A 26,446-nucleotide genomic window follows, 5' to 3' on the forward strand; every position below is an offset into this window, starting at 1 on the left:
TCCTCCCCTCCAGCTCCGTGGCTCGACGACTCACTACGAGCTCACAGAACAGGGCTCCGGGCAGCCGAGCGGAAATGGAGGAAAACTCGCCTCCCTGCGGACCTGGCATCCTTTCACTCCCTCCTCTCTACATTCTCCTCTTCTGTCTCTGCTGCTAAAGCCACTTTCTACCACTCTAAATTCCAAGCATCTGCCTCTAACCCTAGAAAGCTCTTTGCTACCTTCTCCTCCCTCCTGAATCCTCCTCCCCCCTCCCCCCTCCTCCCTCTCTGCGGATGACTTCGTCAACCATTTTGAAAAGAAGGTTGACGATATCCGATCCTCGTTTGCTAAGTCAAACGACACCGCTGGTCCTGCTCACACTGCCCTACCCTGTGCTTTGACCTCTTTCTCCCGTCTCTCTCCAGATGAAATCTCGCGTCTTGTGACGGCCGGCCGCCCAACAACCTGCCCACTTGACCCTATCCCCTCCTCTCTTCTCCAGACCATTTCCGGAGACCTTCTCCCCTTCCTCACCTCGCTCATCAACTCATCCTTGACCGCTGGCTACGTCCCTTCCGTCTTCAAGAGAGCGAGAGTTGCACCCCTTCTGAAAAAAACCTACACTCGATCCCTCCGATGTCAACAACTACAGACCAGTATCCCTTCTTTCTTTTCTCTCCAAAACTCTTGAACGTGCCGTCCTTGGCCAGCTCTCCTGCTATCTCTCTCAGAATGACCTTCTTGATCCTAATCAGTCAGGTTTCAAGACTGGGCATTCAACTGAGACTGCTCTTCTCTGTGTCACGGAGGCTCTCCGCACTGCTAAAGCTAACTCTCTCTCCTCTGCTCTCATCCTTCTAGACCTATCTGCTGCCTTTGATACTGTGAACCATCAGATCCTCCTCTCCACCCTCTCCGAGTTGGGCATCTCCGGCGCGGCCCACGCTTGGATTGCGTCCTACCTGACAGGTCGCTCCTACCAGGTGGCGTGGCGAGAATCTGTCTCCGCACCATGCGCTCTCACCACTGGTGTCCCCCAGGGCTCTGTTCTAGGCCCTCTCCTATTCTCGCTATACACCAAGTCACTTGGCTCTGTCATATCCTCACATGGTCTCTCCTATCATTGCTATGCAGACGACACACAATTAATCTTCTCCTTTCCCCCTTCTGATAACCAGGTGGCGAATCGCATCTCTGCATGTCTGTCAGACATATCAGTGTGGATGACGGATCACCAGCTCAAGCTGAACCTCGGCAAGACGGAGCTGCTCTTCCTCCCGGGGAAGGACTGTCCGTTCCATGATCTCGCCATCACGGTTGACAACTCCCTTGTGTCCTCCTCCCAGAGTGCTAAGAACCTTGGCGTGATCCTGGACAACACCCTGTCGTTCTCCACTAACATCAAGGCGGTGACCCGATCCTGTAGGTTCATGCTCTACAACATTCGCAGAGTACGACCCTGCCTCACACAGGAAGCGGCGCAGGTCCTAATCCAGGCACTTGTCATCTCCCGTCTGGATTACTGCAACTCGCTGTTGGCTGGGCTCCCTGCCTGTGCCATTAAACCCCTACAACTCATCCAGAACGCCGCAGCCCGTCTGGTGTTCAACCTTCCCAAGTTCTCTCACGTCACCCCGCTCCTCCGCTCTCTCCACTGGCTTCCAGTTGAAGCTCGCATCCGCTACAAGACCATGGTGATTGCCTACGGAGCTGTGAAGGGAACGGCACCTCCATACCTTCAGGCTCTGATCAGGCCCTACACCCAAACAAGGGCACTGCGTTCATCCACCTCTGGCCTGCTGGCCCCCCTACCTCTGAGGAAGCACAGTTCCCGCTCAGCCCAGTCAAAACTGTTCGCTGCTCTGGCACCCCAATGGTGGAACAAGCTCCCTCACGACGCCAGGACAGCGGAGTCAATCACCACCTTCCGGAGACACCTGAAACCCCACCTCTTTAAGGAATACCTAGGATAGGATAAAGTAATCCTTCTAACCCCCCCCCCTTAAAAGATTTAGATGCACTATTGTAAAGTGGTTGTTCCACTGGATATCATAAGGTGAATGCACCAATTTGTAAGTCGCTCTGGATAAGAGCGTCTGCTAAATGACTTAAATGTAATGTAAATGTAAATATGATGGTCATCTGAGCAGAACGGGAAACACTCTGTGTGATGGATGACCTGATCATAACTCTCAACATTAGTTCCATACAATTCCTAAATCACAATAACCAGTTCAATATAAATAAAACTCATTCACTAAAGACAATAAGGGAAACAGGATTTACCATTTTCTCCATAAGCTCTACTCTCATTCACGACACACTTCAACTTAGAATATACTATGATGTATTTTACAATACAATCTGTGGTCTTACAAAGACTCAGGTTTAAGTGCTACTGCGGAAAAACAGCATAACCTTCAGCACCAAAACTCAATGAACTTTATCTGAATGTTTTCCTTTCTCCATTGCTGCATCTGAAAGGCGACAACCATTGAGTTTAAAAGCATAAGGTGGGGGGGGGGGCATGGACAAAGAGAAAAGAAAACAAGCTACAAAAACAGCACAATGAAGAAGGAGAGGGTTGGGATTATTATTGGAATCAAAGCAGCGATGGGAGAAGGAGGTTTAGATCATGAAAGTGTTTCTCTGTGTTTCATTAGTGGGGCCAAATAATGTCTTTGTGTTAATCCAAAGAGACCATTTAGATGTGGAGGTCCAACAATACAGCAGGGCCTTCGGAGAGCAGGACGTTATACAAACTTTGTTTGCATCCCAAATGGAGCCCAATTCCCTTTATAGTACACTACTTTTAACCAGGCCTCATGGGGCTCTGGTCTAAAGTAGTGCACAATGTAGGGAATAGGGTGCCACTTGGAATGCAGCCCTCCTCCTCGCTTGGCCTCGGAGCCGCTCCGTCTCTCCAACCCGACAGAGAGAAACAGTGGCCCTGGGCTCTCAAGGGCCCTTCACATTTCAAAAGCACTACACCCCCAGCGCAGCCACCTTTTGTGTGGAAGAGCAGGAAAACATAAGAGGAATTTGAACAGGAAGCAGCCTGTAAAGCCATAATGGTGCTACAGCTGGCCTAAATGTAGGAGAGGAGGAAGAAAAAATCTTAATGAATTTAGCATCCTTCCAACAGGACACTTCAACCTGCCGCTCTCTCTTTCCGACTCTTTTTCTTCTTTCTGTCTCTCTCTCCCACCCTCTCACAATCTCTCTCTCTCTCTGTGTCTGCATGCACCACATTAACCCCTGACAAACCAAAGAGGAACAGGTGAATTTGACTTTGGTGGAGCTACCAGGGCTGTTAACTGGACCACTACACACGCCCCCTCACATATCCCCCCTCCGTTATTCAATCCAAGGATCTAAGAGGCCAAACTCTTCAGAGGCCAGTCAGTGAGGAGAGGACAGGGATGAATGGAAAGTGGTGAAAACCATGCATGGGCAGAAGACGATATCCTCAACACATCCTGGATATCTGCTTGTCTGAGGGGGGAGAGAGAGGAGAGTGTCTGGCAGAGAGATAGCTAGCCTAGCGAGGGAGCGAGATGGGGCCATGATTTGATTAATGACTGGGGCGTGATGTGCCTGAGCACTGATACATGACAGCCCCATGGAAAGAAGATCCATCAATGCAAATCCACCCGGCCCAGTCCAGCCAAGGCTCCCACCAGAGGTCAGCATGTCACCTGACCCGGCCTGCTCTCTCTATCACTCCCTCCCTACATCTCCCTTCAGAGTTTACTTAGCTCCCTCTACGTCTTTCCCTCCATGCTTTTCTACATCCTTCCACCCTTCCATCCTCCTCGACATCCCTCTCTCCCTCCCGTTCCGAACCAATTTGCATCCTCATCTAAACACCGTCTCTCGGTTTCCCTCTCAGCCCTGTCACGGATATCTCGCTTTTGCTGCCCGATTTGCATCCGATGCACACAAGAAATGAGCTTGGCCGTTTCCGAGAAGAAAAAAAAGTGTCTAGACTTTGCAGCTGTTGACAAATATTTTCATGTTGAATTTGAATTGTTTGCACGCGGACTTGGCTGTGAAAAAGCAAGTAGGGCAAAGAGGAGCACAGAGAGAGAGAGAGAGAGAGAGAAAGAGAGCAGTGGATGCTCAGCTAGGGAATACTTTGATCTACACAGAGTGTACAAACATTAGGAACACCTGACAGGTTAAATAAAGATTTGAAATAATTAAAACATGGATTGTGAATTGGAAAGAAAAGATTTAAGTGCCTTTGAACAGGGTATGGTAGTAGGTGCCAGGTGCACCAGTTTGAGTGTGTCAAGAACTGCAACGCTGATGGGTTTTTCAAGCTCATTAGTTTCCCATGTGTATCAAGAATGGTGCACCACCCAAAAGGACATCCAGCCAACTTGACAAAACTGTGGGAAGCATTGGAGTCAACATGGGCCAGCATCCCTGTGGAACGCTTTCGACACCTTGTTAGAATCCGTGACGCGAAAAATTGAGGCTGTTCAGAGGGCAAAGCGGGGTGCAACTCAATTTTTGGAAGGTGTTCCTAATGTTTTGTATACCCAGTGTATACCGTTTCATCCATTCATGCCTTTCTTGCTTGTCCAAGTTTCCCCAGACATGTTATAGTAAAGAGGGAAGGAGGGAGGGAGTGAGGGAGGGGTGGGGGCACAGGAGGTAGGGATTAAGGTGAAGGAGAGGAAGGGGGGATGAGAGAAGAGAGGAAAAATAGCTACTCTGCTGAGCTGAAGTTTTGTTGTCACGTCAAACCAGCCCTGCGATGGCAATTCCCCAAGCTATCATTATTAAAATACTAACTCCCAGGGAAGGAAGGAAGGAAGGAAGAAAGAGAGAGAGCAAGAGAGAAAGAAAGGAAGGGTAGAAAGACAAAAAGGGGATCCCAGATGACAAAGTGAAAACAAATTAGAAGAACCCTTATAAAACACAGATGCTGCAAAGAAAATAAACTTCACAAGATTTACTGTTTTCCCAAGGTATCACAAGAAATTTGTGGAAAAGCCATCAGAGTGAGTCGCAGGTAAAGACGGAGCACCGGAGCAGGGCCAAGGCTTCTCCCGTCACCACCCTCCTCAGTTTCCTCGCTTTTACAGTCTCTACCTGCCTGCTATGTTAAGGCTGCTATATAGGCGAGGGGAGGTCAAGCCAACCTGTGTGAAAATGGCTTTTCCACAAACCATCCATGATGGGGGTTTGTTTTAGAAGACGTAATTTGGGACACTCATGGGACCGTTAAATAAAAATTATACAGTGCATTCGGGAAGTATTCAGACCCCTTCACTTTTTACACATTTTGTTACGTTTGAGCCTTATCCTAAACTGGATTACATTTATTTTTTTTCCTCATTAATCTACACAATACCGCATAATGACAGAGCAAAAACAAGTTTATAGACATTTTTGAAAATGTATTATGAAAAAAAAGAAGGAAATATTACATTTACATAAGTATTCAGACCCTTTACTCAGTACTTTGTTGAAGCACCTCTGCCAGGGATTACAGCCTTGAGTCTTCTTGGGTATGACGTTACAAGCTTGGCACACTTGTATTTGGGGAATTACTCCCATTCTTCTCTGCAGATCCTCTCGAGCTCTGTCAGGTTGGATGGGGAGCATCGCTGCACAGCTATTTTCAGGTCTCTGCAGAGATGTTCGATCGGGTTCAAGTCCGGGCTCTGGCTTGGCCACTCAAGGACATTCAGAGACCTGTCCCGAAGCCACTCCTGTGTTGTCTTGGCTGTGTGCATAAGGTCATTGTTCTGTTGGAAGGTGAACATTCTCCCCCAGTCTGAGGTCCTGAGCACTCTGGAGCAGGTTTTCATCAAGGATCTCTGTACTTTGCTCCATTTATCGTTCACTCGATCCTGACTTGTCTCACACTCCCTGCCACTGAAAAAGATCTCCACAGCTTGATGCTGCCACCACCAGAGAACGAGAGAAAGCAATACGAGAGAGTGGTGGAGGTTGAGATGGAGAGAACAAGAGAGCCATGGTAGAGGGTCTGGATGTGAATGTCTATCTGCAGGGCTGATCAATGGGCCTGGGCCCTCCACAGCCATGTGTCTGTGATCAACAGGACCATGCAGGCAGTAATGGGATTATGTCCATGTAGTTCAGATGTAACCAGCCAGGTCCACACAGCTCAGCAGGAACCTCTCAAACATACATTACCAGTCAAAAGTTTGGACACACCTACCATTTCAAGAGTTTTTCTTTATTTTTTATTCTACATTGTAGAAAAATAGTGAAGACATCAAAACTATGAATTAACACACATCGAATCATGTACTGTAGTAACCAAAAAAAGTGTTAAACTAATCAAAATATATTTTAGATTCTAAAAGTAGCCACCCTTTGCCTTGATGACAGCATTGCACTCTTGGCATTCTCTCAACCAGCTTCACCTGGAATGCTTTTCCAACAGTCTTGAAGGAGTTCCCACATATGCTGAGCACTTGTTGGCTGCTTTTCCTTCACTCTGCGGTCCAACTCATCCTAAACCATCTCAATTGGGTTGAGGTCGAGTGATTGTGGAGGCCAGGTCATCTGATGCAGCACTCCATCACTCTCCTTCCAAACGTTTGACTGGTACAATACATACAGCTCAGAACTCACTTAACTAGAAACGGCATCCTGCAGCACCGCTGACAGGGGAACTGAAAAACCTAGCACTTAATGGTGTGTGCGTGTCGGTGTGTGTGATTGTAAACAGAGCGGTGATACACCCCCCAGTACGCCCCTCAGATGGAGTGAAGAACTCTCCCCGGAAAGGAACGCAACAGGGCCGGTCAGCCTGGCATACACTCCCACATGACCCCTTAGCCAGCAGAGAGGAAACAGTCTGGACCAGACACACAGTCCGGACCAGACACACACAGAGAGAGACAGTGGCAGAGAGAGAGAGAGAGAGAGAGAGAGAGAAAGAGGGACAGACAGAGAGAGAGCGGGAGAAAGAGCATGAGAGCCACAATAAGCAGTATATACTGTCAACAATCTTCATATGGTGATATTTGGGAGTAAATGTCCTGGTTGTTCAGGTAACTTAACATTTCTAATGTAAAAAACCCTAACTATTCCCTTCCTAATCAGCCCACAATGTCTTACACACGACTGGCAAGAACATGCCTCCTTTAATCAAAGTTACCACTACTCAACCACATGTTCTACAGCTAGCTAATTAATCAACATCTTTAGCGGCCTACAGTTCTCTGTTCAGCTTCCAAACACAGCCCAAAGTAAAAAGACTGGTATTTTTGTAACTACTTTTAAATGTATTCGATAACTCATTCCAGTCTTTAAAATATCCTCGATTGAAATGGAGCATGGTAACTTTATCATTATCGTCCAATAACAATGGTGGTTACATTTAAATAACTAGTAGCAACCTCAAGAGCACTTTCATCTAGATTTAACTGGCACAATTCAGCAGTCTCTAAATCAAGACAATGTTCATTTCAAAATCCCTAACAGACAATGCAGTTTAGCACATTTTAAAATTGTCCATCTTCTTCCAAACACAAAATCAGTTATTTTCCCTCTTATATTAAAATGTAATTGCATACACACAATACAAAAAAATACTCCAATAGTCAACAAATGGTCTTGGTTTTATTTTGACAACATATGCTACAGTAACACAACCATCTATATCCTTTTCATAACACAAAGACACCCCATACGACATAACTTCATTTGTAAAGCACTTTTCATTCAAGCTGTAAATATATAAGGGTGATAAATTGTTGTGGCCTAAGTGGCCTGTGTTCTAGTGGAAGTGGCGGTACCGTAGCAAGGCTGCTTGGCTCTCTGTTTGGCTCTCTGACAGGCCAGGGACTGAGGTCATGAGAAGAGAAGTGTCACCTTTTCATTTCCTCACCATGGGAGAAAAAAAACACAGATGGCGACACGTCTGAGCCGATCCCTGAAGCTACACTGCCCTATACAGAGACATCAGATGGGTTTACCAGAGGAGGAAAACACACAAAAGCTAGTCTGATAGAGTGAGTTAAAGACAGTGGGTTACAGTACCACAACATCGAGGTTCAACAAACACTTAACTAATGCAACTCACACTCAGGCTACAACAGGGAGAGTGAGAAACTCACAGGGGCTTAGGAACTATAATGGAGGCCTGTCTTTTTTTATGAAGTATCCCAGAGTAACGAGACAAGGTAACAAGTTGTAAAAGCTGTTCTATTGAGAAACACATAGTGGCCTATGTGTGTGGCCCTACGGGTTGAAGCCACAGTATTTCTCGCAACCCATGTAGAAGGATGAAACAGTTTATTTACTTTATTACAACATTATCAGCGAACTCCCAAGGATAAGGGGTTTAGTGGTTGGAGATTGAGCTATAAATCAAATCAGGCGCAGAGGTCTAAGGCACCGCATCTCAGTGCTAGAGGCGTCCCTACAGACGCGGGTTCAATCCCGGGCTGTATCCCAACCGGCCGTTATTGGAAGTCCCATAGGGCGGCGCACAATTTGCCCAGCTTTGTCCGGGTTTGGGGAGGGTTTGGCCAGGGTAGGTCGTCATTGTAAATAAGAATTTGTTAACGGACTTGACTAGTTAAAGATGAAATAAAACTATTATTTAAAAAAATGAGGTACCCACAGTGGAAATGAGTACCCACAACCAACCGCTGCAACAGTTACATATTCCTTCACCTTTTGGTTCCCAGCAAACTAGAAAATACAGAGAGCACACATTGTTTTGAGTAAACGGCTTGTTCAATTGCTGTGTGGTTTTACTCTGCGATCTCCGTTATTGTCTCAAACCGAGGTAGGTAGCCGGCTGGGCCTCGAACCGCGAGGAGGAAAAACACATAACTACAGTGTAGCGCTGGCCTGGCTGCCACACACACACACACACACACACACACACACAGTACATCGCTGGCCTGGCTGCCACACACACACACACACACACACAACTACAGTACATCGCTGGCCTGGGTGCCACACACACACAACTACAGTACATCGCTGGCCTGGGTGCCACACACACACACACACACACAACTACAGTACATCGCTGGCCTGGGTGCCACACACAACTACAGTACATCGCTGGCCTGGCTGCCACACACACACAGTACAGCACTGGCCTGGCTGCCACACACACACACACACACACACACACTTATATTGATATTACTAACATTATATGTAATGCTACAAGCTTATACTTGACACTTTTATTCATTTATATTTTCTAAGCTGTTAGCATTTATTTACTTTCAGGATTTGAACTTGCACATCCTCAGTTGTAGGTTAATGTAAATGTGGTATTTTGGGATTTGTCATTTTCAGAGGAAATGGTTTCTCCCCAAATGTGACATTTCTTAAGCCAATAACATAAGTGAGTTAACTTGAGAAACAAAAACATATTACACATATTTTCAAAGATCCCTATTTTAATTTCATTAACATCCCTTTCGGTCTCAGTGAGACAGCAGAATCCTAAAACACCACCTACTGTGAATATATTAAGATACATTGGGGGTCTAGGGGAAATATGGACATTGATAGCAAAAAAACATAAATCCTCCTTTAGGGTCTCTTCAGTTCCACACAGCGTATAACATCAGACAAAATCTAACTAAAGCAAAATAACATTAATTACTGATTCTTCTCTTTAAACAACACTACAATAAATCAAGACAAATTCACACCAGTAAAAATATAAAATGAAAATGAAACCCAAAACACAATTACTAAACTACCGTACATACTGGGTCTTTAAAGTGGAACTCATGAAGGGAATGTTTTTCAGTGGAAAGGAAGTGACCATTCATAAAAAGGAAGGCAGGAGGAATTACAGAGCCGTCCCAGCCCTTTCAGTTGGGCTAGATTCCTATCAAGGGAAAACTATGAGCCAGTCAAGCTTTACACGTCTTTTCATCGCTCTCTCAGTGGAGTGGAATAAGGCCTGACTGGCATCACAGAGCCAGGCCAGCTCTCTGCCAAGAGGAACTCTGAGAACACAGCACCACAAAGAGGATAGCACCAGTACTACAGGCTGAGAGAGACCATGGCAGATACACTGCAAGTCTGAAGTTTCTTTAGAATCTTTTTTTTACATTACATGATACAAGAAGTTAAAAAGGAAGACTTTTCAGTTATGATTACAAACCAGTACGATATCTAATCACATTTATTTGTCACGTGTCGTAGACAACAGGTGTCAAACTAACAGGGAAATGCTTACCTGTGTCCTTTTCCAACAATGCAGAGTTAAAGATAAGATAACAATTTGATAAAATATATAAAAAGTGACTAGGAATAAAGACGGTGAATAAAATGTATATAGGGAGTAGAAAATAACATGGCTATATACAGGGATAACCAGTACTGAGTCGATGTGCAGGGGTAGAAGGTCATTGATGTCACTATGTACTGTACATATAGGTAGGGGTAAAGTGACTAGGCAACAGGATAGATAGACAGTAGCAGCAGTCTGTGTGTGTGGCTTCAGTATCTATGTGTGTGCATGTTACATGTGTGTGTGTGTCCATAGTGTGTGCTCGCATAGTCAGTGCAAGAGTCAATACAGATAGTCCGGGTAGCAATTTGATTAGCTATTTCAAATCAAAATGTTATTGGTCACATACACATATTTAGCAGATGTTATTGCAGGTGAAGAGAAATGTTTGTGTTCCTAGCGCCAACAGTGCAGTAATACCTAACAATACACAAATCTAAAAGGAGAATAATGGAATTAAGAAATATAGAAATATTAGGACGAGCAATGTTGGAGTGGCATTGACTAAATACAGTAGAATAGAATACAGTATATACATATGAGATGAATAAAGCAGAATGTAAACATTATTAAAGTAACTAGTGTTACATTATTAAAGTGGCCAGTGATTCTATATCTATGTATATAGGGAAGCAGCCTCTAAGGTGCAAGGTTGAGTAGCCGGGTGGTAGCCGGCTAGTGATGGCTAGCGGTCTTGTTTAGAAGTATTATGGCTTGGGGGTAGAAGCTGTTCAGGGTCCTGTTCATTTCTGACTTGGTAATGCTTGCCGTGCGGTAGCAGAGATAACAGTCTGTGGCTTGGGTGGTTGGAGCCTCTGTAGTGTCTTGCGGTTGGATGCCAAGCAGTTGCCAAACCAAGCAGTGATGCAGCCAGTCAAGATGCTCTCGACGGTGCAGCTGTAGAACTTTGAGGATCTGAGGGCTCATGCCCTTAGTGATGTGGACACCAAGGAACTTGACGCTCTTAACCTGCTCCACTACAGCCCTGTCGATGTGAATGGGGCGTGCTTAGCCCTCTGTTTTCTGTAGTCCTCGATCAGCTCCTTTGTCTTACTGATGTTGAGGAAGAGGTTGTTTTCCTGGCACCACACGGCCAGGTCTCTGACCTCCTCTCCACAGGTTGTCTCAACATCTTCGGTGAGCCGGCCTACCACCGTTGTGTCATCTGCAAACCTAATGATGGTGTTGGAGTCGTGGGCGGCCACGCAGTTGTGGGTGAACAGGACGTACAGCAGGGGAAGAACAACACATCCCTGAGGGGCACCTGTGTTGAGGGTCAGCGTGGCGGATTTATTTTTATTTTACCTTTATTTAACTAGGCAAGACAGTTAAGAAGAAATTCTTATTTTTTATTCTTAAATTCAATGACGGCCTAGGAACAGTGGGTTAACTGCCATGTTCAGGGGCAGAACGACAGATTTGTACCTTGTTGGATGTGTTGCTGCCTACACTTACCACCTGGGGGCGGCCAGTCAGGGACTCGAGGATAAAGTTGGTGTTCAGCCCCAGGGACCTTAGCTTAGGGATGTGCTTCGAGGGCACTATGGTGTTGAACGCTGAGCTGTAGTCAATGAACAGCATTCTCACGTAGGTGTTCATTTTATCCAAGTGGGAAAGAGCAGTGTGTAGTGCAATAGAAATTGCGTAATCTGTGGATCTGTTGGGGTGGTAGGCGAATTGGAGTGGGTCCAGGTTGTCTGGGATGATGGTGTTGATGTGAGCCATGACCAGCCTTTCAATGCATTTCATGGCTACAGATGCGAGTGCTTCGAGGCGATACTCATTTAGGCAGGTTACCTTGGCATTCAGAAACACATGGACTATGGTGGTCTGCTTGAAACATGTAGGTATTACAGACTGGGTAAGGGAGAGTTTGAAAATGTCAGTGAAGACTACACTGCCTTTGCTTCCAGTAATGGACAGACTAATCTTTCAATAGGAACAAGAGAAATCAAATCATTTTATTGGTCACATACACATGGTTAGCAGATGTGATTGTGAGTGTAGTGAAATGCTTATCCTTCTAGATCCGACAGTGCAGCAGTATCTAACCGGTAATATCTAACAATTCCACAACAAACCTAATACACACAATCTTGTAAAGGAATGGGATAAGAATATATAAGTATAACAAATATGGATGAGCAGTGACAGAGCAGCTAAGATGCAATAGATAGTAAAGAATAGATAGTGAAGGATACAGTATATACATATGAGATGAGTAATGCAAGATATGTAAACATCCTTAAAGTGGCATTATTAAAGTGGCCATTGATATCAAGTCTGTAGGTAGGCAGCCACCACTCTGTGCTAGTGCTGGCTGTTTAACAATCTGATGGCCTTGAGATAAAAGCTGTTTTTCAATCTCTCTGTCCCACATTTACTGGCCTCACCTTCTGGATGAAAGCAGAATGAACAGGCAGTGACTCGGGTGGTTATTGTCCCTGATCCTTTGTGCCTTCCTGTGACATCGGGTGGTGTAGATGTCCTGGAGGGCAGGTAGTTTGCCCTCGGTGATGCGTTGTGAAGACCGCACCAGCCTCTGGAGAGCCTTGCGGTTGTGGGCAGTGCAGTTGCCGTACCAGGCGGTGATACAGCCCGACAGGATGCTTTCAATTGTGCACCTGTAAAAGTTAGTGAGGGTTTTCGGTGACAAGTCACATTTTGAGCAGGAGAGTGCTGAGAACGCACCCAGTGTTGAGGCTCAGCGGAGTAGAGATGTTTCCTACCTTCTCCACCTGGGGAAAGCCAGTCAGGAAGTCCAGGACCCAGTTGCACAGGGCGGGGTCGAGAACCAGGGTCTCAAGCTTCATGATGAGTTTGGAGGGTGCTATGCTATTGAACGCTGAGCTGTAGTCAATGAACAGCATTCTTACATAGGTATTCCTCTTGTCCAGATGGGATAGGGCAGTGTGCAGTGTGATTGCGATAGCGTCATCTGTGGACCTATTGGGTCGGTAAGCAAATTGAAGAGGCTCTAGGGTGACAGGTAGGGTGGAGGTTATATGATCCTTGACTAGTCTATCAAAGCACTTCATGATAACAGAAGTGGTGGCTATGGGGCGAGTCATTTAGTTCAGTTACCTTAGCTTTCTTGGGAACAGGAACAATGGCGGCCATCTTGAAGCATATGGGGACAGCAGACTCGGATAGGGATTGGTTGAATATGTCCATAAACACACCAGCCAGCTGGTCTGCGCACGCTCTGAGGACGCGACTAGGGATGCCGTCTAGGCCGGCAGCCTTGCGAGGGTTAACATGTTTGAATGTTTTTGACGTCGGCCACGGAGAAGGAGAGCCCACAGTCTTTGGTAGCGGGCCGCGTCGGTGGCACTGTATTGTCCTCAAAGCGTGCAAAGAAGTTGTTTAATTTGTTTGGAAGCAAGGGGTCGATGTCCACGACGGGGCTGGTTTTCTTTTTGTAATCCGTGATTGTCTGTAGACCCTGCCACATACGTCTCGTGTTTGAGCTGTTGAATAGCGACTGCACTGTCTCCATACTGACGCTTTGCTTGTTCGATTGCCTTACGGAGGGAATAACTACACTGTTTGTATTCGGCCATATTTCCAGTCACCTTGCCATGATTAAATGCGGTGGTACGTGCTTTCAGTTTGCGCAAATGCTGCTATCAATCCACGGTTTCTGGTTAGGGAAGGTTTTAATAGGTCACAGTGGGTACAACATCTCCTATACACTTCCTTATAAACTCACTCACCGAGTCAGCGTATACATCAATGTTATTATCTAAGGCTACCTGGAACATATCCCAGTCCACGTGATCAAAGAAATCTTGAAGCATGGAATCCGATTAGTCAGACCAGCGTTGGCTAGACCTAAGCACGGGCGCTTTCTGTTTCAGTTTCTGCCTATAGGAGGGGAGCAACAAGATGGAGTCATGGTCAGATTTGCCAAAAGGAGGGCGGGGGAGGGCCTTGTATGTATCGCGGAAGTTAGAGTAGCAATGGTTGAGCGTGTTACTCGCTCGTGTACAGCAATCGATATGCTTATAGAATTTAGGTAGCCTTGTTCTCAAATTAGCTTTGTTAAAATCCCTAGCTACAATAAATGCAGCCTCAGGATATATGGTTCCAGTTTGAATCAAGTCCAGTGAAGTTCCTTGTTGGCCGTCTGGATATCCGCTTGTGGGCGGATATACACGGCGGTGACGATAACCGAGGATAGTTCTCTTGTGAGATAATACGGTCAGCATTTGATTGTGAGGAATTCTAGGTCAGATGAACAAGAGGACTTGAGTTCCTGTATGTTGTTACAATTACACCATGAGTCGTTAATCATGAAACATACACCCCCTGCCCTTCTTCTTACTGGAGAGATGTTTATTCCTGTCGGCGCGATACACTGAAAATCCTGTTGGCTGTTTGGACTCCGACGGCATGTCCCCAGTTACTCTGTTTCACGGAAACATGGCTGTGTTACAATCCCGAATATCTCTTTGGAAAGCAACTATTGACCTGATATCGTCTACTTTGTTAACTAGGGACTGGACATTAGCTAGTAATATACTCGGAAGCGGTGGGTGGTGTGAGTGCATCCGAAGCCTCACTAGAAGTCCGCTCTGGCACCCTCTCCTCCGGCAGCGTTGTTTTGGGTCGGCCTCTGGAATCAGTTCAAATGCCCTGGGAGGTGCAGACAAAGGAACCGCTTTGGGTAAATCGTATTCCTGGTCGTAGTGCTGTTTGTGCTGATAAGTTGACGTCTCTCTGATATCCAATAGTTCTTCCCGGTTGTATGAAATAACACAGTTTTCTAGGCTAACAATTTAAGAAATAATACATTAAAAAACTAAATACTGCACAGTTTCCTAAGGACTAGAAGCAAAGCTGCCATCTCTATCGGCGCCATCTTGTAGGGATTATTCAGATGGTGGAATGTGCAGATGGTAGAAGCAACTGTATGACCTCCATCATTATGGTGTAAACCACATCTTCCTTCATCTATCACTTTACAACGTTTAAAATGTCACTCTGCTGAGGTGACTGATATTCATTTCCAGTGTGTGTGCCTGCCTTCCTGTGCGTGTGAGTGTGTGTTAGAGGTCATATAGGCCACTGGGGGAGCACACAGCATCAAGCTTCATGTTTTACGAACGGTGAAGAAAAACAGTGTGTCCTGCACTTCAAAGTGAGCGTTTAAAAATCTCTAATTTTAGAACCTCTCAGACAAGCCCTGGGTCAGAAGGTCAAGTCGTAAACGTGTCACGCCTCGCTAGCGTGACGTTAGTTAGTTACCAACCACTCCGAGGTAATGCCTGCATCCAAAATGGCACCCTTTTCCCTTTATAGTGCACTACTTCTGACCAGGGCCCATAGGGCTAGGGATCTGGTCAAAAGTAATGCACTATAAAGGGAAAAGGATGCCATTTGGGACAAACAGCAAATGCCATCATCGTACGACCGGCGTCCGTTACACGCTGACTGTGTTTTGGCCGGAGGACGATGACTGACAGAAAAGGGCGGTGTGAAGGATTAAAGAACCCTGAAAATCCAAACAAGCTCTGTGTTGGCTTGTAATAGCACAGAGGAAGTAACCCTTTTCAACAGTGAATTAACAGTTTCCCCTTGAACCTTGTTTTGCCCTGCGGCCTCTGAATGTGGGACAGAAACCAGATGACTAGTTGACTGTGGATCCACAATGAACCACCAAGCCATCTATACAGGCCACCAGGAGAAATCAGCATCCCCACTAACAGACGAACAGTCAAGTGTTGATGTTTCATGACTTGGACCGTTTGACCCCAGCTGCAAACACACAGGCGCATGCACCAACACATACACACACAGATGCGAGTGGACACACACACACACAACACACACACACACACACACACACACACACACACACACACACATGTGAGGGGACACAAACAGACTCAATGAACCATGGGAGTGGACACACACTTCAGTAACCTCTATTATGTATTTTCTTTCTGCATTTTGCTCCTGTTTGGAATAGTAGTGGATTCAGTACAGCAGAACTTCCTCTTCAACCACAGGAGTGTTTGGACTGAACTGTGTCTGACAGTGACAGAAGCACAGCAGAGCAAGCCCACTCTTGTCTACAGTCAGACACTGACCCCAAATCAGCTCAATGACCACAGACAACTAGTCTACTAAAACCATACACACGCCAGTTTAAAACAAACACATTGGTTTACAGTACATGAAACATCTACTCCAACAATCAAATATGTACAGTATGTATGATGTCTAAGCAGTTGAGCAACAGAGCACTCTTGCAGGTTCAGGTTGTGTGAGCTACTTTAGAACCTACGTCTAAAGCTAAGCTATATGACTGATGTGCGAATAGAAGTTTAAAGCGATTGTCAAACAGTCCTTCACATCGTTACATTGACATTATTAGGGACAATAAAATTAGGGACATTAGCGATAATAAAATAAGAATTTGTTCTTAACTGACTTGCCTAGTTAAATAAAGGTGAAATAAAAATTAAATAAATAAAACAATGGTTCCACTGAATTCGAGCTCTGCTCCCTGACCCGAGACAGACATTATACATGGGGTTAGGGCCGGGTTGGGCCAGCTTTTCATCAATAACTAAGGCACGAGCAGGGCTCAGGTATCACTAACATTTTGAAGCTCAGCCATTTGCTCGTGCTCTGCTGAGCAGTACAGTCATATCTGACTAGGATCATAACATGGTGTCAGAAGTACTTCAACCTCATCAAATACAAGAGATTATTTTACAGAAAATAATAATGTTCCTTGAGTTTTGGGTGTCGGGCAGGGCCGGGCCTTAAATTCGGAAGAAGCAAATTGGGCCTAGGTAGGGTAGGGCCTGAATGTTGCAGGCATGAGTAGGGCTCGGGCTTAAAATTCATGCCCATGCAGGGTGTCATGTAAAAATCTTCCCAGCGTGAAGTAGTTTCCAATCGTTCTGATTGTGACATGTTGAAATATTTCTCACAGCGTGAAAATGTTCCCACAAACTCAGCCATCGACATAAAGCGATACACGTGCAAATACTGAACTGGGAACATTTTCAAGCTGGGAGAAATTTTACAGCTTGACCTCACAATCAGAATGATTGGAAACTATTTCACGCTGGGAAGATTTTTCACATGACACAGGGCTCTTAATTGAATACAGTTAAATTTAATCATTAGAGACATCAGGTCATCCATTCCTCTGAGGATCCACTGGCGAAGGTCAAAGGTCAAGGGTTTAAACAGGACTTAAGGAGAATAAATATTTAAACAGAGAGAGAAAAAAGCCCAATTGTAGCCTTCTATTTTTAAAGCGGCCTGGCAGCTCTGAAGGATGTGTACTTTGTCTAGTTCCTTCCCCAAAATCAATGTGTTGTCACAGGGGACAATCAGAGGGCAGCTGTTGTGGCTCGTCTGGCTGATTCATTACCCCCGTTTCTGACGCCCAGATTCAACACCAAGAAACAACCTGTTCACAAAACAGACAGAACAAAAGCAACGTTTTTGGGGTCTGCGCCAACAGGATAAATCATCTAGCCTCATCGCTCGGAAACAAGACTAAAATGAAAAGATCGGCGTTGCAAAGCAACAGGATGCTGACAAATCATTCTGAAACTCATGCAACACAAACTTCAGACTGATGGGAAAACAGTTACAGTCAAGGTCACCTTGAGTCAAAATGCAAGCCAAGATCTACTGCTCAGATTTTGTCTTAAACATTGATGACTTAAAAAACGTAAGCCTATGCAACATTAAACAATTAAAAACACTTATGTAGCATTTAGGTTTGTGCAGTAGGCTATAGGCCCAATACATTATATCACTGCAACTCATGTGAAACTCATGCCTCATGCACAAATTCATGTCGTTACTCCTATGACCAGAGAAATGTTGCTCAATATTAAAAAAGCCAAAGTTATGGGAACACTTTGATAGAGTCATTCATTACAGCTGCAGTGCTGGTTGTAGAGTGAATGGAAGTAGGGAGAACACGCATTTTATGGCTTACGAAAGGGTTGAACAAAATATTGACAGAGCAGACGTCATGATCTCCTCCCACACACACAAACAGACTGCAAGGAAATGACACACACACCATGCAGAGAAAACCCAGCCCCCGGATTCCTGGCTAACTTTATCACAGCCTCCCGAGGTCAATAAAAATGAACAGATACGCTATAAATATCAAAGTCCTGAAAACCGATTGCTCAAACAGTAGTATTTTTGTCATTCTTCACACTGTAACATTTATATAGCCATCTGCCACCCCTTGGGGGCCAGCACACACGTGCACACACACACACAGGTATCACTGAAGAGACTGATACCTGACTGTTGACAGGAGTGATTTGTGAGTCTCTTGCTTCTCTCTCCGTCCTTCACTGCTGCTACAAGAGCTAAACTCCCTCTTTTACTTCCTGTCCCTCCTCTTTCTCTTTCCATCTCCTTCTCTCCACTTTATCTCTCTAGATCCTGCACGAGACAAGCTGCGGCGGCAGTACATTCCCTGGGCTTGACGTCACTCTGGCCTGAACGTCCTTCTGACATTGTTTTAAGTGATCTGCCAGTGGTCATTAATACAGAGGCTGGGGGAGAGAAGCCACACAAACAGAGTAGTGGGTGAGGACTAGAGGACCAAAGGGTGAGGTTCTGGAAAACAGGCTAGGAAGGGAGAGGGGAATTCAGGGCACCACGGCTGGAGAGAGTGGGAGAGAGGGGAGAGATGGATGACTGAAGCCCTGACCGTGACAGGAAGGGAGGGAAGGCAAACTGAGAAGTTCTGCAAACAGCATCGACCCTGAACTGTGATTTTTCTCTGTGAACTTGCTGATGAGTGTATGTCGACAGGTGTGTGTTTGCGTATGAGTGGGAGTGTGCCCACGCGGTAGTGATAGTGTGTGTGTGCCAGCCAGGCCAGGCGGCTCTAGGGGTGTTTGACCAACAGGACCAAGGCTGTAACAGACAGGTCATAGTCCCCAGCAGAACAAGGTCTACTCAGGTGACAGCCAGTCAGCGGTTGTTGTCACTTACTGGAGCTGGAGCCGCCGCTGTCTGAAGAACTGTGTGTGCTGCCACAGCCACCATATCAGCTATAGCCATGTCACAACATGTTGCGTATTGTGGGGTTTTATGTACTGTGCAATAGTAAGAGCATGGGTGAGATGTTGCTCTGTGCTTGGTGTGTGTGCATCTGTGTGTGCGCGAGTGTGTCCTCTATCCTTACCGTGTAGCGGGGACCCCGAGGGGCTGCTGGAGAGCCCGGGGATGGGGCTGCATCTCCCTCCTCCAGCCTGCTTGCTGTTCAGTTCATTCTCTATCTCCTCCAGCCCTGCACTCTTCTGGAAGCGGGACATGCGGTTGACCACGCGGGGGGACATGTGTGTGCGGGCGCAGGGAGCGCCACCGTAGGGGTTGATGGGAAAGACGTGGGAGGTGCCACGCAGTGTGCTGATCACCACCCAGCGACTGTCCTGGCTGAAACAAATATCCTGGACCTGGGGAAGGAGAAGCGGGGGGGAGCGAGGGAAAGAGAGGTGGAGAGAGAGAGGGAAGGTGGAGAGAGAGAGGGAAGGAGTGGTGAAGAGAGCGTTTTAGATAGAGAATGCTGATCAGCTAGTCATACAGTGACAGTAACATAATGTATAAGTGGTAAGGCTGTTGATCGTAGAGCAAAAAATTGCATTTCCCATACAAAACCTTAACGTTCTCAAATAGATGTTGAACTGACCACTGAACAGAAAATATAAGATGACCATTTGAAAGGTCGTCTCTGGAGGGTTGTTGAGGGTTTGGTGGTAATGTATTTTTAAGTCTTTGGTAAAGACAGCACAACAGTCTGTCTGCAGAAGACAATGAAGGTCTCTCTCAGTCTGTGGCCTCTAGAGCTACACACACAGTCAGCTCACAGAGGACACACTCCAACAGATAGTTGTGTAGATGCTATATCAGACATGCTACAGAGACGAGAGACAGACCGAGACAGAGCAACAGAGAGACAGAGCAACAGAGAGACAGAGCAACAGAGAGACAGAGCAACAGAGCGACAGAGCAACAGAGCAACAGAGAGACAGAGCAACAGAGAGACAGAGCAACAGAGAGACAGAGCAACAGAGAGACAGAGCAACAGAGAGACAGAGCAACAGAGAGAGAGAGAGACAGAGAGACAGAGCAACAGAGCAACAGAGAGACAGAGCAACAGAGAGACAGAGCAACAGAGAGACAGAGCAACAGAGAGACAGAGCAACAGAGAGACAGAGCAACAGAGAGACAGAGCAACAGAGAGACAGAGCAACAGAGAGACAGAGCAACAGAGAGACAGAGCAACAGAGAGACAGAGCAACAGAGAGACAGAGCAACAGAGAGACAGAGCAACAGAGAGACAGAGCAACAGAGAGACAGAGCAACAGAGAGAGAGAGAGCTAGAAAGCTAGAAAGAGGAAGACAAAGGGAGAGAGGGACAGACAGTATTCATCATCAGAAAAAGATAAGGTGTATATCTTCCACTGTGAGCGCTGTCTACCTGTGCGTTTCATCTGTGGCCATGGCACAGGTTGGCTGGGTAATTGTCCTCAGCAATGACAGTTCATGAGGCATCCAGCACATACCAGACACATACCAGTTCCTAGAAAAAGCTAAGGATGGAGGGGTAGTTTCACCTGAGCTCTGCCTAGATGGGGAGGGGGTACATTCTTGATCTGGATAATATTGTCATCTCCTCATATTTTGTAGGACACAAACTCTCCAACAACAGCAGAAGTAGAGTGAAGTCTCTCAGAACAGAAGTGTGTGTATGGGTGAGATGAGCAGACATGTTGTGGTAGAGAGGAGACACAGTAGAGATGATGTCACACACATACAGAAGCGTGTCTATAGAGAGGAGAAGTGTCTCGTCTCTATCAGTAACACTGATAAGTTAGATTAGAGCTACTGTCACTAAGCAGGAACTACAATGGAATGGCAGGAATCCTGAGAGAGAGATTATGTGCAAATACTTGAACTATTTGCACACATTACATTTAAAAAGTCTTTATTCTTTTGGAACTTTTGTGAGTGTAATGTTTACTGTTCATTTTTCTTGTTTATTTCACTTTTGTTTATCATCTACTTCACTTGCTTTGTCATATGTTGGTGGCAGGTAGCCTAGTGGTTAGAGCATTGGACAAGTAACCGAAAGGTTGCAAGATTGAATCCCCGAGCCAACAAGGTAAAATTCTGTCCTTCTGCCCCTGAACATGTCAGTTAACCCACTGTTCCTAGGCTGTCATTGTAAATAAGAATTTGTTCTTAACTGACTTGCCTGGTTAAAGAAAGGTGAAATAAAAAAAATTACATGTTTCCCATGCCAATAAAGCCCTTAAATTTAAATTGAATGGAATTGAGAGAGAGAGAAAGTGGAGAGAGAGAAAAGATAGAAGGAACAAACAGCCCCAAAAAAGGGGAAAAGGTGCAGAAAACAATGGGAAGCTAAAAAGAAAAACAGACACCCAGAGTAAGAAGAAAAGTGACCAGATAAAACACCCTGACCTGCCTGGTCACTGAGTGTACTCCAGTTTAAACTGCTTTCAAACCACCTAGGGCCCTATTACTGAGAAACCCTCCTGTCGCTATCAGAGCCATGCCTGTTTACCTGGGCTGACTCTGGGTCAGCGTTGGGAGTGTGTTTGGTGAGTCGGAGCGAGCCCAGCCCAGTCAGTCAGCCCAGCCAGATAAGAGCTGTGTCCACCCACCTGGCTACAGCACCATTATCACTTACGGCCTTGTTTGCTGTGTAGGAGATAACCTCTGTGCCCAACAGCCTGCTCTCTCTCTCTGCTGCAATCTCTACAGTGTTTACAACAGCAGGATCAAAGCTAGTAACACACAGCCAGGCAGCAGGACCTGCCGTTATAAGTCACACATTAACCAGCCCATTACAATCATCTAGACGCCAAATCTGTGTGTGTGTGGAGGAGGTTGCGTGTGTGTGTGGAGGAGTTTGCGCGGGTGTGTGTATGTATGTATATATATATATATGTGCGTGCGTGCGTTCGCGCGCAAGGTCGAAGCAAAGCTTAGTGCTCTGGTCCAAACATGACACTAGCTTGACAGGCAGCTAGGGTCCAAGCTCTCCACAGATAAATATTAGTTCTGCTAAAGCAAATAGAACATCACAGTTACCAACTAAACACACTTCTGGCCCCGGAACGGCTGCTAAGCTAAACATATGAGAGTACATTAATAAGAGAAGAAATATCCATAGAAACAGACTAAATGGGGCAAAAATACCAACAGAAATACAAGTATCCCACACACCAATAGACCTACATATTAAATAGTTTATCCTCCAAACTCCACTGAGGACCTGTGATACTGGAGTGATGGCCCGATTGGAGAGAACACACTAGGGTAACTAGTGTGGGGGACTAAACCTACAACTCCACTGAGGACCTGTGATACTGGAGTGACGGCCCGATTGGAGAGAACACACTAGGGTAACTAGTGTGGGGGACTAAACCTACAACTCGGATTGCCAGAAGTGCTGCTTCTGTGAACTGCGATTCTATCTAACAGGCCTGCATGCTGTAGACTGAGAATACAGGATGCTGCAACCCTTGACTTGGGTCCAATAAATCTCCTTACACGCCACTGAGGCTGTCCATGTGTGCACGTGCATACGTGTGAGTGACGGAGTGTGTGTGCGCCAAAAGCGAGGCCTCAGATGACATACAGTGGCAGCAGCAGCGTGCCACAACTTCAGAGGGAGAGCTTAAAATGGTGGCCATTCCTCAAATGAGGCTCTGCACAACCTCACAATGCGATTAGTTGGGAAGAGGGGAGGAAAGTGTCATGTCAAAAGGGGCTCATCCCTCCAAACATCTCACAATATTAGATTTTCACGAGAGAGCGAGAGAGAGCGACAGAGAGCGAGAGAGAGCGACAGAGAGCGTGAGAGAATAGAGAGAGAGAGAGCGAGAGAGAGAACTGTTAGCTAGGGACAAGAAGAAACAAATGCAGCCGCCTTTATTGAATGAGGCATAGTGAATGTTGTTTGAAACTTGCCATGCCCTATTTGTCTTACAAATTGTCTCAGCTTTTGAAAATGTGTTTGCTTTGGACGGGGATGAATTGATTGGCTGGAAGGCTGTGATTCCACAGCTGTGAGGAATCTGGTGCTGCAGTCAAGTGAGAGGCAATGAGGCCTTGCTTGTTTCTAAATCATCCTTCACATCATTTACAGAGCTCCCTGGGTCACACCCCGCCCTGTTCGGGTTCTTATCCACACACACGCACGCACACAAAACACTCACCTCACATCATCCAGCCTAATAGTGTTTTATCCTTTCTAACAATGTCATGAGGAAATTACGTTTGAGCTTTAGTGGTCACACACGTGATTCATTTCAGGAAACAAAGCATAAATTGTTAAAATGACTAGCCTTGTTGGTTTAGCAAGGGGAAAAGCCAGGAACCTTCCCGCTAGCCATGATTGGCTGTGATAATGGATGGGCTGGACATGTCGAGAGATGACTTCGGATTGGTCTGCCATGTAGCATGCTTCTGCCTATAACATGAGCTGCTCGGTATGTGTAGGTAATCCTTTCTAAGGTGCCTTTTTTGAAAGATATCATGAAGAACTGTGTTGCTCTCCACATTCTGAAGGAAGGTTTTGAAATCAGTGGAATGTCCAGTGGAAGAAGAGTATGATAGATAAATAAATGGACAAAATTCTGGCGTTTGATTGCAAATATGCAGAGGGAGTCAAAAAGAGAACACACAAAAGGCTGTTTTACATCTTCAAACTAAGGGAAACCATGCCATCCATGACAGAGAGGGAGAAGTGTTCATCCATGTATAGGGGTAAGAGAGTCTAGCTAGCTACATTTACAGATCTAATACATTTCTAATTTACCGGTAGTCAGAAAGTCTTTAAAGTGGACTGTTAGCTAGCTAGCTAACGTTAGCTGGCTGGTTGGCTCGCTAGCTAACATGTATGATCTGTGTAATAATATTATTCGTATCTCAGAGCCATTTGCATTGCAAGTTATAGCCTAACCTTAACTACCAAGGTAACATTGAACCTAGTTGGTTAGTTACCTGCAGATTCATGCAGGGTACTCACGTTATGAGTTGGGATTATGGTTCATTGTTTAGCTAGCTAGCTACATGTCTTAACGAAAGACCCCACTATGCAAGTAACCATTTCACTGTACTGTTTACACCCTCTGTATCCTGTGCACACTTAAGCTATTTTCTGTAATTAGCGTGCCATTAACTTTTAAATAATTATGTTGTTTTGAGTTTATCTTCCTGTAATAATGAATACAAATTTGCTAAAGTAATATGATATGGTCATTATTTGAATTGGCTAGCTAGCTAACTTAATGGTAGCTAACTAGCCAACAAGCTAGAACCGAACCAAAACATTGTTTAGAAAGTTGCTTTCAGTTGCCTGGTTTGCTAGATTGAGATATACTATGCTATTTTGGACCACCAGGCTGCTGATGTCATGTATGTGAATCCTTAAACAGATGGGTGGGGCTAAGGCTTAAGAGCATGTGAATGATGCTGAATGGGTGTAGACAAAGAAGAACTCTGCACTAAGTGTACCAAAATATTCAAGAGTCTCTACTTTTATCCAATCTAAAAAACACCACATTTTGCTACATAACCGGTCAGTCACATGCACACCGTTTCCCCTATGTACTGCTGGAACCAGTGAGGCTATGCTACAGATCTGTGTCTGATCAGAGCCATAAAAACGACTCTTCCTTTCAGCTATACAGTCTGATGAAGCCCAGTCTATTTGACAGTGTTTAGACACAACACAGGCAGACATACAGTACAGAGGATCAAAGGCTTGGTTTAGATGCTATTGCCAGAGCGCACTCAGTAAACAGCTAGGGGTGGCCCTGTTCAGAAACCATCTCAATGTTAAATGACTAAAACGTGTATTATTTACAGGGGATAAGTAGGCCTATATCAAACAATTTCAGAGATGTCAGTGAGTGCATGATAAATATTATGTGTGTATACACAATAGGTGTGTGTGTGTTACCTTGGCCTCAGTCTCTCCGCGGTGCAGTGTGTAGAGGTGGTGGACAGCAGACTGGTTGGAGGCCCAGGGGTGTGTGAGGACATGGAACACATGGAAGTCATGGCCCAGGGTGTCTGCAGTCACCAACAGCATACCTGGAGACAGAGAGACCACATGGACATTAACACACAAACACTGTAATACATAACCATTGGTAGAGCACTATTCTTCATATCCAAGAGTTATTTCAGGAGGATTTAGTATATTGCGCATAACCGTTTAATATCCAACAGTCATAAAAATCAACTCCAAACCCAGTATGAAATATTTCTGAATATTATCCAGACCAGTACTGTACTGGCAATACAGAGATTAAATGTACTGTAGAAATTACAAATGTCAGTCGTTGATATTTATTAGTATGCATACAAAGCAATAGAATAGAAACCTTTCAGTCAAAAACTGGGCAGATGTATATAGTTGTTAATAAAACGTTTCAACCGCGCAGAACCCGACAACTCCTTCAAAATGGGACATATACGTGCCACCATGCCGGTACAAACAAACAAACCACCCTACTAAAAAAACAGACCAGATATCGTTGGTCACTGTTGTAAAACGCTTGCTTATACCCCACATTATAATTTGTTCTCCAGTCACAACCATAGCCTTATAACTATGTCTTCTTTCTAGGGACAGGGAGGAGTGTGTGTCCGTGTCCTAACACACAACCACAGTCCAGTTCGTGTGTAACCTCCAATGACAGGTCCATTCAATTCTAGACGTTTTATTTGAAGTTTGTCAAACTGCAGAAAGTATAGGTCTTTACTGTAAACAACACACTCAACAAACCACACCAGAACAAATCCAGAACCCAGGCAGCACAGGACAGAGCCTTCATATTTCTACCAAAAACATAAAAATGCAATAACTCAAAATGTTAGTCCTTTAGCATAAACTAAAAAGTGTGTGATCTGAGAAATGGTGCTGAATTTTTTACTTCCAAGCCTCCAAATCTGAAGCCTCAGCCATAATTTAACAGGAGAATAATTAGGGATTTTCCTTCACTGGACATTTTCTGCAGAGGTTGAAATAAGTTTGTAATTAGTAGGCAGTCTTTATTGGGTGGTAAAAGAGGAGGATGGAAGGGGACGAGATTAAAATAATCCAGTGACAGATGCAAGAGGGATGAAGAGGAAAAAGGAATGTAGGCTAGA

The 26,446-nt window shown here is 45.3% G+C and overlaps 1 protein-coding gene across 8 annotated transcripts in view; it reads right to left on the reverse strand.

The window, feature by feature from the left end:
• LOC106612862 (BCAS3 microtubule associated cell migration factor) overlaps nucleotides 1-26,446 on the reverse strand; it is a 343,035-nt gene that overhangs the window by 252,876 nt on the left and 63,713 nt on the right. For all 8 annotated transcript variants that reach the window (XM_045724535.1, XM_045724534.1, XM_045724533.1 and 5 more), the window contains 2 exons: nucleotides 25,251-25,384; nucleotides 19,440-19,710 (listed from right to left, as the gene is read on the reverse strand). In XM_045724535.1, the coding sequence (XP_045580491.1) occupies nucleotides 19,440-19,710; nucleotides 25,251-25,384 (405 nt within the window). The remainder of the gene's footprint in view (nucleotides 1-19,439; nucleotides 19,711-25,250; nucleotides 25,385-26,446) is intronic.

This window comes from Salmo salar, chromosome ssa09 (assembly GCF_905237065.1).
Source record: "Salmo salar chromosome ssa09, Ssal_v3.1, whole genome shotgun sequence".
Lineage (NCBI taxonomy): Eukaryota > Metazoa > Chordata > Actinopteri > Salmoniformes > Salmonidae > Salmo > Salmo salar.